Raw genomic sequence first — 14,336 nt, 5'->3', positions numbered from 1 at the left:
CCTCCAAATACTACAACTAAAATGCGCCTTACACACAAACAGCTGGTGCGTAATATGTACAATACTTACAGTATAAACTAGGGGTGAAACGGTACACAAAAATGTCAGTTTAGAGGTCACAGTTCGGTTCATTTTCGGTACAGTAAGAAAACAACAAAATATAAATTTTTGGGTTATTTATTTACCAAATTTGCAAAATCTTCCACCAAAAATATTTTTATTAGTGGAATATTTGATGTGAAGTAATGGGAACCTTGGATAGGTCAATAATTCATAATAACATTGATTTTGATTCAATATTATGTTTTGAGCAATGACAGTTTGAAAGAGAAAAAAACAGCTTTGTTTTATTAGTCAACATTGCAACTTTTTCTAAATTACACTTCACCTTTAAGCTTTTTTATTTCACTTTTGTAATGTTTTCGTTGATTTTAATAGTATTTTTAGAACATTAGTTGTGGTCCGCAAATGGCATCCGGGGCACACTTTTGATACCCCTGCTATAGATAATAAAAAATTAAATCTGATAAATCTATGGATAAAAAGCAGAGCCTGGCGACGCATGCGCGTTTATCATAACTCTCTCTCTCTCTCTCTCTCTCTCTGTCTCTGCCCCTCCCTCATCAATGCTGCTGCCCACCTTCACAATTTGTTTTGTTTTTAACCCTTTCTTAACCCTGAACATACATTGAAAATACACGCAACTCTAACACAAAATGCCGGACATTTGAGGCATTTAAGGAACTCCGCCCTGACAGCTCCGCAAAAGAGGACATGTCCGGTGAAAAGAGGACGTATGGTCAGTCTATCGTAGCCCGTTAGCTGCTAGCATGCCGAGTGTTGTGCGTCGGTGTGCATTGTTTACACAACGTGCGTTACGCTACTTAATATGTCCGTGTGGAAACTCGTTCGGTACACCTCCGAACCGAACCGGAACCCCCGTACCGAAACGGTTCAATACAAATACACGTACCGTTACACCCCTAGTATTAACACTTTTTTAGGGTGCAACAAAAAACACAAACTATACACTACAACTGTAATTGCAATGTTATACTTGCAAATGAGACTCAGAAATGTGATAATAAAACAAGATACAACTGGACAGCAGTTGTCATAATCGGCTCATTTTTAAATGTTACCATAAAAAACTAGATTTTCTTAACAAAAACAATTCATATTCACCAACTCACACAAAAGTGCTGAAAATTGGTAGTGTATTGGTTCAAATGTATCGGTTCCCCTTATTTGGCTATTTTTAAGACCCTTCTTAAAACCCATTTTTATTCACTGACTTTAAACTGTTTTTAACTTTTAACTTTTTTAACTGTTTTTAACTTTTGAACCTCTTTTTATCTAACAAATTGTTCTTAGGGTAATTTGTATTTGCTTTTTCAATGTGTATTTTACTTCTGTTTTAAATGTTATTTTTTAGTCTGTCCTTTGCCTCTATTTCTTTGTGGTGTACATCCCTTTGTTCTTCAACTGTGCTTGTTTTTAAAGGGCTTTATAAATAAAGTTGGTATGGTAAATGTGAGCGGTGCCCTTCCCTATTCAAGTAATGAAATCATAAACAGACAAGAACATCACACGCATGCAACACTTTCACTGATCCCCTAACTTCCTGTTACAAATAGGCTTGTTTTTTTGCCCAAGTGGTGGAATGTGAGGCAACAGGAAGTGATGTCACATGTGACCCAGCGCTAGAACCAAAGTATGAGTTTTTACGTGTGTTTGCTGTCTTTTTCGCAGAGGATGAACTGAAAGGAAAACTGCGCCTGGATCAGCTGAGCGAGCAAAAGCGTGTTCATTTGAACAACTACGCCTCCATGGGCTACATCAACAATGTTCTTAAAGCAGAAGTACTGGACTCTGAGCGGCCCTCGGCCCCTTTGCCGCCGCCGCCTCCTCCTCCGCATCCCCCCTTCATGCCCGTCGCAATCATTCCCTTCCCGCTGGTCACACCCAAACCAGAGAGTTCGCCCCCCCGCCCCGTCACCCACTGGCCTCATCCGGCTCTTCCACCCGCGGTCTCCCCCAAGAAGGAACCTCTTTCTCCTCAGGAAGTAGCCTCGCCGCCTTCTCCGCCGTCCAGAGCCGACGACGTGAGCCACAAAGAGCCGGCAGAGAACCAGGCCAGTAACACTAATGTCCAGCAGTACCCCGGCTCCATGGTCTCGCCCCCACAGCAGCCCACTGGAACCCCTCGGACACTAACGCCGCCCTCGCGGGCCAACAGCCCCACCAGCCGGGGGAGTCCTACTGATGACGGCCGCCTGCTCGACCTCAAGAGACGGCCCGGGGGGTAAGAAGACTCTTAACTTGAAATCAACATGTCCATGTACCCATAAGAAAACTCCAACAAAATGAGCATTTAGACAACTTTAGCTTTTTTTTCAGCCGATCTTGGTGAAGATATACATGCTGATTATTAACTAAGGCCTTTTAATGCCGACCACAAGGGCTCATATTGATAATATTGTCCGATATCGGAAATGATCGGTGTCGGTTTCAAAATTATTGGTATCTGTTTCAAAAAGTAAAATGTATGACTTTTTTGTACACGGACGTAGGGAGAAGTACAGAGCGCCAATAAACCTTAAAGGCACTGCATTTGTGTGCCCGGTCCAAACATAATATCTACGGCTTTTCACACACACACAAGTGAATGCAAGCATACTTGGTCAACAGCCATACCGGTCACACTGAGGGTGGCCATATAAACAACTTTAACACTGTTACAAATATGCGCCACTCTGTGAACCCACACCAAACAAGAATGACAAACACATTTCGGGAGAACATCCGCACCGTAACACAACATAACAAATACCCAGAACCCCTTGCAGCACTAACTCTTCCGGGACGCTACAATATACACCCAACCCCGCCCACCTCAACCTCTTCATGCTCTCTCAGGGAGAGCATGTCCCAGATTCCAAGCTGCTGTTTTGAGGCATGTTAAAAAAAATAATGCACTTTGTGACTTCAATAATAAATATGGCAGTGCCATGTTGGCATTTTTTCCATAAGTTGAGTTGATTTATTTTGGAAAACCTTGTTACATTGTTTAATGCATCCAGCGGGGCATCACAACAAAATGAGGCATAATAATGTGTTAATTCCACGACTGTATATATCGGTATCGGTTGATATCGGAATCGGTAATAAGAGCTGGACAATATCGGATATTGGCAAAAAAGCCATTATCGGACATCTCTACTCATTATTGATTAGGCTGACAGAGGCAGATCACTTTCTACGTCCAATTTGTCCATTCGGTGTGGATCCACTTAAGTTAATAATCATCACCTCCATTGTGGCAACTAAACTGCAAGTACCATTATCACTGGAGTAAAAGCAAGCCTGAAGCAGGCATGCTAATGGCTAAACTAGCTGGTAAACTAGCTTGAAACAGCACTCGTATTTTGTGTTGTTTCAAGCAATCTTAATGGCTAATTTAGAGATTGGATGGAAAAACCACCCTTTTTTTGCTTTGTTTTAAAGATATCTTACCAGCTAATTTAGCGATTGGATGAAATAGCACGTATTTCTTGTGTTGTTTTAAGTAAGCTTACCAGCTAATTTAGCAATTTGATGACAAAGCACCTTTTTTGCCTTTTTTTTAAAGATGTATTACCAGCTAATTTAGCTATTGGATAAAATAGGACTTATTTCTTGTGTCGTTTTAAGTTAGCTTACCAGCTAATTCAGTAATTTGATGACCAAGCACCTTTTTCTTGCGTTGATTACAGGCTAATTTAGCGATTGGATAAACAAGCACTTATTTCTTGTGTTGTTTCAAGATAGCTTATCGGCTAATTTAGTGTTTGGATGACAAAACACAAATTTCTTGTGTTGTTTTAGGATAGCTTATTGGCTAATTTAGCAATTGGAAATAAAAGCACAATTTTTTGTGTTTTAAGATAGCTTACCAGCTTATTTAGCTGTTGGATGAAAAAGCACCTACCGTATTTTTCGGACTATAAGTCGCAGTTTTTTTGTGTGAAATTATTAACACATTAGCGTAAAATATCAAACAATATTATTTAGCTCATTCACGTAAGAGACTAGACGTATAAGATTTCATGGGATTTAGCGATTAGGAGTGACAGATTGTTTGGTAAACGTATAGCATGTTCTATATGTTATAGTTATTTGAATGACTCTTACCATAATATGTTACGTTAACATACCAGTTGGTTATTTATGCCTCATATAACGTACACTTATTCAGCCTGTTGTTCACTATTCTTTATTTATTTTAAATTGCCTTTCAAATGTCTATTCTTGGTGTTGGCTTTTATCAAATACATTTCCCCAAAAAATGCGACTTATACATGTTTTTTTTCCTTCTTTATTATGCATTTTCGGCCGGTGCGACTTATACTCCGAAAAATACGGTATATCTTCTGTTTCAAGCTAATTTAGCGAATGGATAAAAAAACTTTTTTGTATTTTAAAATATCTTACCAGCTAATTTAGCAATTGGCTGGAAAAGTACTTATTTCTTGGGTTTTTTTAAGATAGCTTAGCAGCTAATTTAGGGATTTCATGAAAAAGTATTTAATTTTTAGTGTGGTTTCAAGCTAGCTTAGCTGCTACTTTAAGGATTAGCATGTGAAGTGTAGATGGAACCACATTAGAGCAACTATTTACAGGAAATTAACATATTTAATAATAATAATAAGTTTATCGAGAAGATATCCAGTGAAACTCAGAAAATGTAAATATTGCGCAATAGTTAATTAATGTCAGCAATTCACCTTCACATGTGAATCTAATATGTGATATAAAGTCATGACATGCAAAGTGACATATGTCAAACCTTTTATCATTTTGATAATCATGGCTTACAGTTTTTGAAGCCCAAAATGTTCTGTGGTTTTCCTAAGCCGTAAGCCATAATCATCCAAATGATATCAGAAGAATGCTTGAAATATCTTGAGTTGAATGTTAAAAGCCCATGTCATGTATTAGTTTCACCTTATAAATAAATGTTTTAAAATAAACAAACCTTTGCGTGATATTCAAATGTTTTGTTCCACATGTAATATTACTGCAACTGTTGTGCTTCGTTAGCGTGTAGCGAGCAGGTGTGCACGTAAGAGGAGGGCGGATCTATTCATAGATTGAAGTCTAGTTTTACTAAATAGAACGATAATTTAATTTTCACAAAATCTTTAATTCCCTGTACACAAGTCTGGTTACCTTTGTTTAGTTATTGTGTATTATTGACTTGGTTTTGCTCAAACAATTGTATATAATAAAGATAGAAAAAGGAACTACCGTATTTTTCGGACTGTAAGTCGCAGTTTTTTTCATAGTTTGGCCGACTTATATATGTTTTTTTCCTTCTTTATTATGCATTTTCGGCAGGTGCGACTTATACTCCGAAAAATACGGTAGTTTAAATATTATTTTTACACTGAATAGCACACACCATATATACATTTTAAAAAACACAGTTAATACAGCAATCAGTTTTTTTTGTTGTCATAGCAACATCAGATACACATATCAACATCATTTTCTTGTACAGGCAAATATGGTGCGAGTGAGTGTAGCTTATAAGAACATCATGTCCTCCAGTTTTCCTTTGTATTCAACATTATAATAAACAATCCTTCAAGTAGTCATGTAGTGTTGTGTGTTCCTACAGGGCAGGCACCAGAGAAGTGCATAACAAGCTGGAGAAAAACAGGTGAGTCATAATTATTGTACAGTGGTGTTTGTGTGAAAAGGCCGAAATAAAATCCCAGCGGTGTGTTGATTTTTGTCCGTCAGACGAGCCCACCTGAAGGAGTGTTTCGAGACGCTCAAGAAGAACATCCCCAACATCGACGAGAAGAAAACTTCTAATCTGAGCGTGCTGAGAAGTGCTCTGAGATACATCCAGGTAAGAGGATGCTAAATGATTTTTAATAACCATAATATCATACATTCAACTGGAAGACAACTGATATTTCATGAGTTTGCTAGAATGCATCATAAGGATGTAAGTAGAGATGTCCGATAATGGCTTTTTTGCCGATATCCGATATTGTCCAACTCTTAATTACCGATACCGATATATACAGTCGTGGAATTAACACATTATTATGCCTAATTTTGTTGTGATGCCCCGCTGGATGCATTAAACAATGTAACAAGGTTTTCCAAAATAAATCAACTCAAGTTATGGGAAAAAATGCCAACATGGCACTGCCATATTTATTATTGAAGTCACAAAGTGCATTATTTTTTTTAACATGCCTCAAAACAGCAGCTTGGAATTTGGGACATGCTCTCCTTGAGAGAGCATGAGGAGGTTGAGGTGGGCGGGGTTGGGGGGGTGTAGGGGGTAGAGCGGCCGTGCCAGAAACCTGAGGGTTGCAGGTTCGCTCCCCGCCTCTTGACATCCAAATCGCTGCCGTTGTGTCCTTGGGCAGGACACCGGTGCTGCTCACACTGGTGAATGAATGATGAATGAATAATAGGTGGTGGTCGGAGGGGCCGTAGGCGCAAACTGGCAGCCTCGCTTCCGTCAGTCTACCCCACGGCAGCTGTGGCTACAAATGTAGCTTACCACCACCAGGTGCGAATGAATGATGGTTTCCAACTTCTCTGTGAGCGCTTTGAGTATATAATAATAGAAAAGCGCGATAGAACATCGAATCTATTATTATTATTATTATTATACTGTAGCGTCCCGGAAGAGTTAGTGCTGCAAGGGGTTCTGGGTATTTGTTCTGTTGTGTTTATGTTGTGTTACGGTGCGGGTGTTCTCCCGAAATGTGTTTGTCATTCTTGTTTGGTGTGGGTTCACAGTGTGGCACATATTTGTAACAGTGTTAAAGTTGTTTATACGGCCACCCTCAGTGTGACCTGTATGGCTGTTGACCAAGTATGCTTGCATTCACTTATGTGTGTGTGTAAAAAGCCGTAGATATTATGTGACTGGGCCGGCACGGAAAGGCAGTGCCTTTAAGGTTTATTGGCGCTCTGTACTTCTCCCTACGTCCGTGTACACAGCGGCGTTTTAAAAAATCATAAATTTTACTTTTTGAAACAGATACCGATAATTTCCGATATTACATTTTAAAGCATTTATCGGCCGACATCTCTAATACTAACTTTGAAACAGGTGACTCTTTCTGCCATTTTCCACAACACTGCTTTTTGCAGGCTTTCTTTCTTTTTTCTTTTTTGTCATCTATATGGACAGTGTGCTCAGGGCCATATAGCACCATTTAGTGCACATCATGTTTAGTATGTGAGCTTAAAGGGCTGTGGTTTTTTTACATGGATTAGAGACCGACAAAGAAAGTTTGAGGCCTAAGTTTAACTGCAAACGTCTGTGAAGTCACACGCAATGCAGCAAACCTCACATTTAAACGATTGAATCAGTTTGTGAGTCAGTCATGATTTTTCTAACTGGGTCTAGTTTGTCATGAACACCACCGACTCCTCTTTGTGCAGACAAAGCCATCTGAGCTTGTGTAATTGTCTCTAAAGAACTTTTGTGAACGTGTTGAGGGTCTTGTTTGCATCCTATCTTTAGCTGAAACCTGACACACTTGTTCTCCTCTCCCTTACACACTCACACTATTAGCAGCTTTAAGATGTGCTGTTTGATACGCTGCATAATAATAACACAAGACTATTCTTGATCAGGCTGGTGAAGCTGAAAGTAGGGCAGTGTGGGTACACAGCTTGTCACCCTATCCCCCCACACACCCCACCTCGGTGATTAGGCAACACACCTCCTTTACAGCTGAGCACCGTAGATCCAAAACAAAACACCACAGCCTGGACACCTTTTTCCCCTGAGTGACACACATTTATGGAAGGTATTTTTGCGTGTTTATTACGAAACCTTTTTTTGTGCACTGAATTTATGTAACCGAGTTTGAAATTTGTGAATGGATTTTTTTTTTTAACATCAAATTATGCAGACAATTTCATAGAAAAAAATGTTTAAGCTAAATTTGTGAGCAAAATTGGTTTGTTAAAATACCATGTTTGAAAATTCACTGTGTAAGAAAGCTTATTAACTTAAAATCTAATTATGTTAACAATATCATTAGAAGAAAAATGTATGAGCAAAATTAATGTTTAAGAATTAATTTTGTTAAAATATAGTGTTTAAACATTTTGAGTTTGTATTTGTTTTTTTACATTAAATTATGCTGACAATTTCATTGAAAACAAATACCATGTTTGAAAATTCACTGTGTATAAATTCAGAGGTTAATTTGTCTTTATTAAGAAATATTTTTTTAGACACTGAATTAAAAAAAAATCTAACTTTGTTAACAAATTAGTGTTTGAAAATTCAGTTTGTTAAAATATAGTGTTTTAAAATTTAGAGTTTAAATGTGTGTGTTTATTACCAAACTTTTTTTTGGACACAAAATTTATGTCACGGAATTTTGGGAACTTCATTTTTTACATGAGTGTGTTTTTAAAAAATCACTCTGTTAAAATACAGTGGTTTAGTTTAGGTTTAGGTTAGTGCAATAATGTTTATAGTCAATTTGGTGTTGTTAATATTTACTTCAGTTTCTTTGCTATCACTTTTCATATCATATTTGCACATATTGTATTTCCTGATGTTTTTCTGTTGTTGTTGTCGTCTCTGTCTTGTCCTCCTCGGTCTTCCTTTTTTTTCTTTTTTCTATTCCCTCCTGCGCCAAACATGAATATAAATCCATTTAATAAAGTCAAATACAAATAAGGCAACCAGAGAAGTATCCAACACTTCTCTTTTCTAAAGTAAATCTGTACAGCAGATATGATCATCTACATCAACTATATGATTTGTCTGAGTGTCTGGACAGGACAAAAAAAAATACAGTGGTTTAAAATTTGGTATGTAAAAATTCAGAGGTTAATTTGCGTCTTTTTTTTTGGGACAAAGAATTAGTTTTAATTTATGCTAACAATTGAATTAAAAAAGTTTGAACAACATTTGTGTCTAATATTTTGTTTTGTTAAAATAGGCTTTTAAAATTAAATGTGTAAAAAGTTAATGTATAAAATTCAGTGTAAAAAATATGTTGCTTCAAAACACAAATTTTGCTCACAATTTTTTTGTGTTAGAATTTTTTTAACTGATTGTTTTACATCAAATTATGCTAACAATTTCATTCAATAAAAATTTGTGCGCAAAATTTGTTTTAAAAATTCTGTTTGTTTAAATACGGTGTGCAGAAAAATGTGTTCCGTCAAACACTGAATTACACTGAATTTTAAAATTTTTGTAATCTAACAATCTGAATTTTTAAAGACAAATTTTGCTCACAAATGTTTATTACCGGTAAATGAAATTGTAAGTAGAGATGTCCGATAATGGCTTTTTTGCCCTTATCCGACATTCCAATATTGTCCAACTCTTAATTACCGATTCCGATATCAACCGATAATGATACATACAGTCGTGGAATTAACACATTATTATGCCTAATTTTGTTGTGATGCCCCGCTGGATGCATTAAACAATGTAACAAGGTTTTCCAAAATAAATCAACTCAAGTTATGGGAAAAAAATGCCAACATGGCACTGCCATATTTATTATTGAAGTCACAAAGTGCATTATTTTTTTTTTAACATGCCTCAAAACAGCAGATTGGAATTTGGGACATGGGTTGGGGGGGCGAGGTTGAGTGTGCCATGTATATTGTAGCGTCCCGGAAGAGTTAGTGCTGCAAGGGGTTCTGGGTATTTGTTCTGTGGTGTTTATGTTGTGTTATGGTGCGGATGTTCTCCCGAAATGTGTTTGTCATTCTTGTTTGGTGTGGGTTCACAGTGTGGCGCATATTTGTAACAGTGTTAGAGTTGTTTATACGGCCACCCTCAGTGTGACCTGTATGGCTGTTGACCAAGTACGACTTGCATTCACTTGTGTGTGTGAAAAGCCGTAGATATTATGTGACTGGGCCGGCACGCAAAGGCAGTGCCTTTAAGGCACGTCTGCAATATTGTTGTCTGGGCGGAAATCGGGAGAATGGTTGTCCTGGGAGATTTTCGGGAGGGACACTGAAATTCGGGAGTCTCCCGGGAAAATCGTGAGGGTTGGCAAGTATGGCTGGGAGACGCAACTGCTCTGTACTTCTCCCGACGTCCGTGTTCCACTCCGTACAGCGGCGTTTTAAAAAGTCATAAATTTAACTTTTTGAAACCGATACCGATAATTTCCGATATTACATTTTAATGCATTTATTGGCCGATAATATCGGTAGTCCGATATTATCGGACATCTCTAATTGTAAGCATCATTTTATGTAAAACGCAATCAGTCCATACACAAAACATTCAGTTACATAAATTAAGTGTCCAAAAATAGCTTTTGTAATAAAGAGATGTACCGTATTTTCCGCACTATAAGGCGCACCGGATTATTAGCCGCACCTTCTATGAATTACATATTTCATAATTTTGTCCACCAATAAGCCGCCCCGGACTAAAAGCCGCGCCTACGCTGCGCTAAAGTGAATGTCAAAAAAACGCTGCGCTAAAGTGAATGTCAAAAAAACAGTCAGATAGTTCAGTCAAACTTTAATAATATATTGAAAACCAGCGTTCTAACAACTCTGTCCCAAAATGTACAAATGTGCAATCACAAACATAGTAAAATTCAAAATGGTGTAGAGCAATAGCAACATACCGGTAATGTTGCTCGAACGTTAATGTCACAACACACAACACACAAAATAAACATAGCGCTCACTTTCTGAAGTTATTCTTCATTCGTACCGGTAAATCCTTCGAATTCTTCGTCTTCGGTGTCCGAATTGAAAAGTTGCGCTAGCGTGGCTTCCAAAATGGCGGGCTCCGTCTCTTCGAAATCATCGGATTCAGTGTCGCTGTTGTTGTGCAGCAGTTCTGTGAATCCTGCCTTCCGGAAAGCTCGGACCACAGTTGTGACAGAAATATCTGCCCAGGCATTTACAATCCACTGGCAGATGTTGGCGTATGTTGTCCGGCGTTGTCTGCCCGTCTTAGTGAAGGTGTGTTCGCCTTCGGTCATCCATTTTTCCCACGCAGTTCGCAGTCGTGATTTGAATGCCCTGTTGACACCAATATCCAGCGGTTGGAGTTCTTTGGTTAATCCACCCGGAATGACGGCGAGTGTTGTATTTGTGTGCTTCACTTGTTTTTTGACACCATCTGTGATGTGGGCGCGCATAGAGTCATATATCAACATGGACGGAGCAGCGTGAAAAAAGCCACCCGGCCGCTTCGCGTAAACTTCCCTTAACCACTCGCTCATCTTTTCTTCATCCATCCATCCCTTCGAGTTAGCTTTTATGATGACGCCGGCTGGAAAGGTCTCTTTTGGCAAGGTCTTCCTTTTGAATATCACCATGAGTGGAAGTTAGCATGGCAAGCTAGAACCACAGTGAAGGATGACTTCTCATTCCCTGTGGAGCGAATATTCACCGTACGTGCTCCCGTTCCACAGTGCGGTTCAGTTGCTGTGAAATACGGTAGTAATCCGTGTGCGGATGGAGAGATTGCGTCTTTTTATGACCCGGATCGTTTAGTAGGAGCCATTTTGTGGTCTTTACAGATGTAAACAGGAAATGAAACGTACGGTGATATCCGCGCGTTTTTTCTTCTTCTTCCGGGGGCGGGTGAAGCGCTTCCTGTTCTATGGGGGCGGGTGAAGCGCTTCCTGTTCTATGGGGGCGGGTGCTTTCCTTGGCGGTTGCTTGCGTAGAAGAAGAAGCGCTTCCTGTTCTACCGGGAAAAAAAATGGCGGCTGTTTACCGAAGTTGCGAGACCGAAACTTTATGAAAATGAATCGTAATAAAGCGCACCGGGTTATTAGGCGCACTGTCAGCTTTTGAGAAAAATTGTGGTTTTTAGGTGCGCCTTATAGTGCGGAAAATACGGTAACCTCTGACAATACTTGCAAGTAAATCTATCCAACACATGCTATAAAGTGCAGACAATGTAAACAATCTCATCAATCGACTGCATCCTAATGACTTGTAAGTGCTATGACATCATTGCTGTGTCCTTTATTAATGACCAATTATGTTTGAGTGCTGTTGTCTCTCAGCATCCACACATGAATAACACATGTGGTGCTTATGCATACGCTACACCTCTTCTACAACACAACTCAGGTGGGGTTTGATTTAAGAGGCTTTCGACTCCGCTTATGTGCTCTCTTATCTCTTCTGTTGGCACAATTGAGATGGTCACAGCAGGCCACAAGCCCTTTAGCCTCTTTCACACAAAGTCGTCGGGTCAACGACGTAACACAGCGTTTATTCTGTTTCTGCATCTTGTCACACAGAAGCACATGGCTTCTTCCTGTTACCTAATAATTACAGCGTTTGCGGTGATGTGTGTAATACTTGTTGGAAAGCAATAATTGCTTTGGAGGCAACACACTTTCCACTGTGGATACGATTATTAGTTGCTGCCTCATTCTGGGTCAGTTCTATTCAGAGCCAGCAACAATGTCTCACATCCATTTTGTCAGCTTCCCTCAAAGGCTTTTGTGCCAAACAAAGTGATTGTGTGCTTTCTACACTGACAACACGGTTGTGTGATAGTAGTTACCTCATTTCCGCCCTCTGTAGATTAGGGATCTGTTTTTTTTTTTTTTTTACATCTGTAATGAAAAAGGGACACGTATTACTTTCTCCGTCGACTAGGAGAATCGTCTTTCCAAGCGCTGCTGCTGTGAAAAGCCATTTGTAATTGGCAGTTTACAGAGCCACATGTTGTTTCAATGACTAGCCTTTTTATCCAGTGTAACAGTAGTGTTCTGAAAATTAGTTTTAAAAAGTAATTAGTTACTTTACCAAAAAAATAATTGAATTACTAAGATAATTACTCTTTAATAAATGTAATTAACTATTAGGGAAAGTAATTAATAAGTTACCGTACTCAAAAATAACCTGCAAATGTTTTGCATATGCTGTTGAGACGTTTCGTGTGTGTGTGTGTGTGTGTGTGTGTGTGTGTGTGCTTTTTTAAAGGCGGGGCCTGTTGCCTAGTGACGTGTGACATCATCGAGGGTTGTTAGCTTTACCTGTTTGAATCTTTTCACCGGATTGCGTTACCTGTGGTTAATAAAGAGATTGAAAGTGCTTTGATGGTGGTCATATTATCTTGTCAACAAACGGTGTATTGTTTGAATGGCGAATTTTGTCACTTCAATCATTGTTGTTCATTATTCCCATTGTGTAGATGTGCGTATGTTGTTGTCTGCTGTGTCACAGTGTGATGTCACCTCTTCATATTTGATATCAAGTTCATTTTAGTGTGGTGCTGCTTGTGTCTGTTACTACATTATATATAGACTTGCAGTGTGTATATAAAACGTTGGAGGATGTTGAAGTTGTTTTAGAGGGCTTTGAAGGCTACAACGGTGACTCCGATTAGCCGCATCCTGTAAGTGTTTTTTTATCATCTTTAAAATCCTTAAAAAAAAGTGTTTACTTGTCTCTCGTTATGATTGTGAACGATAGGCAAAATTCCCCAAAAAGTGCACTTCCCCTTTAACACACCAACAGCTTCAACAACAACAACAGCACTTCACCATTATGCACTAATTACGGTTATAGTGAGCAAGGTTGCATTTAGGAACACTCCGAATTATGAGCATCCAACATTACATCTGATGTTTTTTGTATTGCTGCAATAATTATGACAATTTGGGCACCAGCATTGTTCTAAACTACCGATTTTGTGTTAATATCAGTTCAAACGTAAGCGATACGCATCCCTAACGCTAATTTACATGTTCTTCAAGTCTTGAGTCTCTCTGCCCTAATGCAAGCAGACTATAACCTCAAAAGGAGATGAGTCAGTACTCTACATTAGGGGTGTCAAACTTGTTTTCATTGAGGGCCACATCGCAGTTGTGTCTGCCCTCAGAGGGCCACTTGTAAATAAATGATTTAAAAAAAAAAAGAAAAAAAAAAGTAAGGATTCGGCTCTTAATATTGCATTATTGCCTAAGCATTTGATTATTCATTTTTTTTACGTTCGCTTAAAAAACCCAAAATAGATTTTAGTGTAAAAAAACTTGCTTAGTTGCTACAATTTTATCGTAAAAGCTGCAGTGTTTTCTTTACGGCATATTACTGTAAATGGAATGGAAAAACAGTACCACTCATTAACAGTAAAATCTAGAGTTTTTTTTTTTTTGTGTATTACTGTAAACACAGAAACGGTACCAAAGTTGCTTTTTACTGTATAGTCTATTGTGATTTTTACAGTGCACAATTTGATAACTTGCTTTGAAATCATAAGTCAAGCTAATATTCAAGTACTTATTTTTATAATTAAAAAAAAAATATTATTTTGTTGTGTTATTAGATATTACATT

General features: G+C 38.4%; 1 protein-coding gene across 2 annotated transcripts in view; it reads left to right on the top strand.

Moving 5' to 3' along the window:
* mnta (MAX network transcriptional repressor a) overlaps window positions 1-14,336 on the top strand; it is a 34,075-nt gene that overhangs the window by 8,928 nt on the left and 10,811 nt on the right. For both annotated transcript variants that reach the window (XM_061925806.1, XM_061925805.1), the window contains exons 2-4: window positions 1,753-2,305; window positions 5,663-5,704; window positions 5,788-5,899. In XM_061925806.1, the coding sequence (XP_061781790.1) occupies window positions 1,753-2,305; window positions 5,663-5,704; window positions 5,788-5,899 (707 nt within the window). The remainder of the gene's footprint in view (window positions 1-1,752; window positions 2,306-5,662; window positions 5,705-5,787; window positions 5,900-14,336) is intronic.

The sequence above is a fragment of the Nerophis lumbriciformis genome, linkage group LG30 (genome assembly GCF_033978685.3).
Source record: "Nerophis lumbriciformis linkage group LG30, RoL_Nlum_v2.1, whole genome shotgun sequence".
Taxonomy (NCBI): Eukaryota; Metazoa; Chordata; class Actinopteri; order Syngnathiformes; family Syngnathidae; genus Nerophis; species Nerophis lumbriciformis.
The sequence above is the reverse complement of the archived record's forward strand: the minus strand, read 5'-3'. Positions and strand labels throughout refer to the sequence as shown.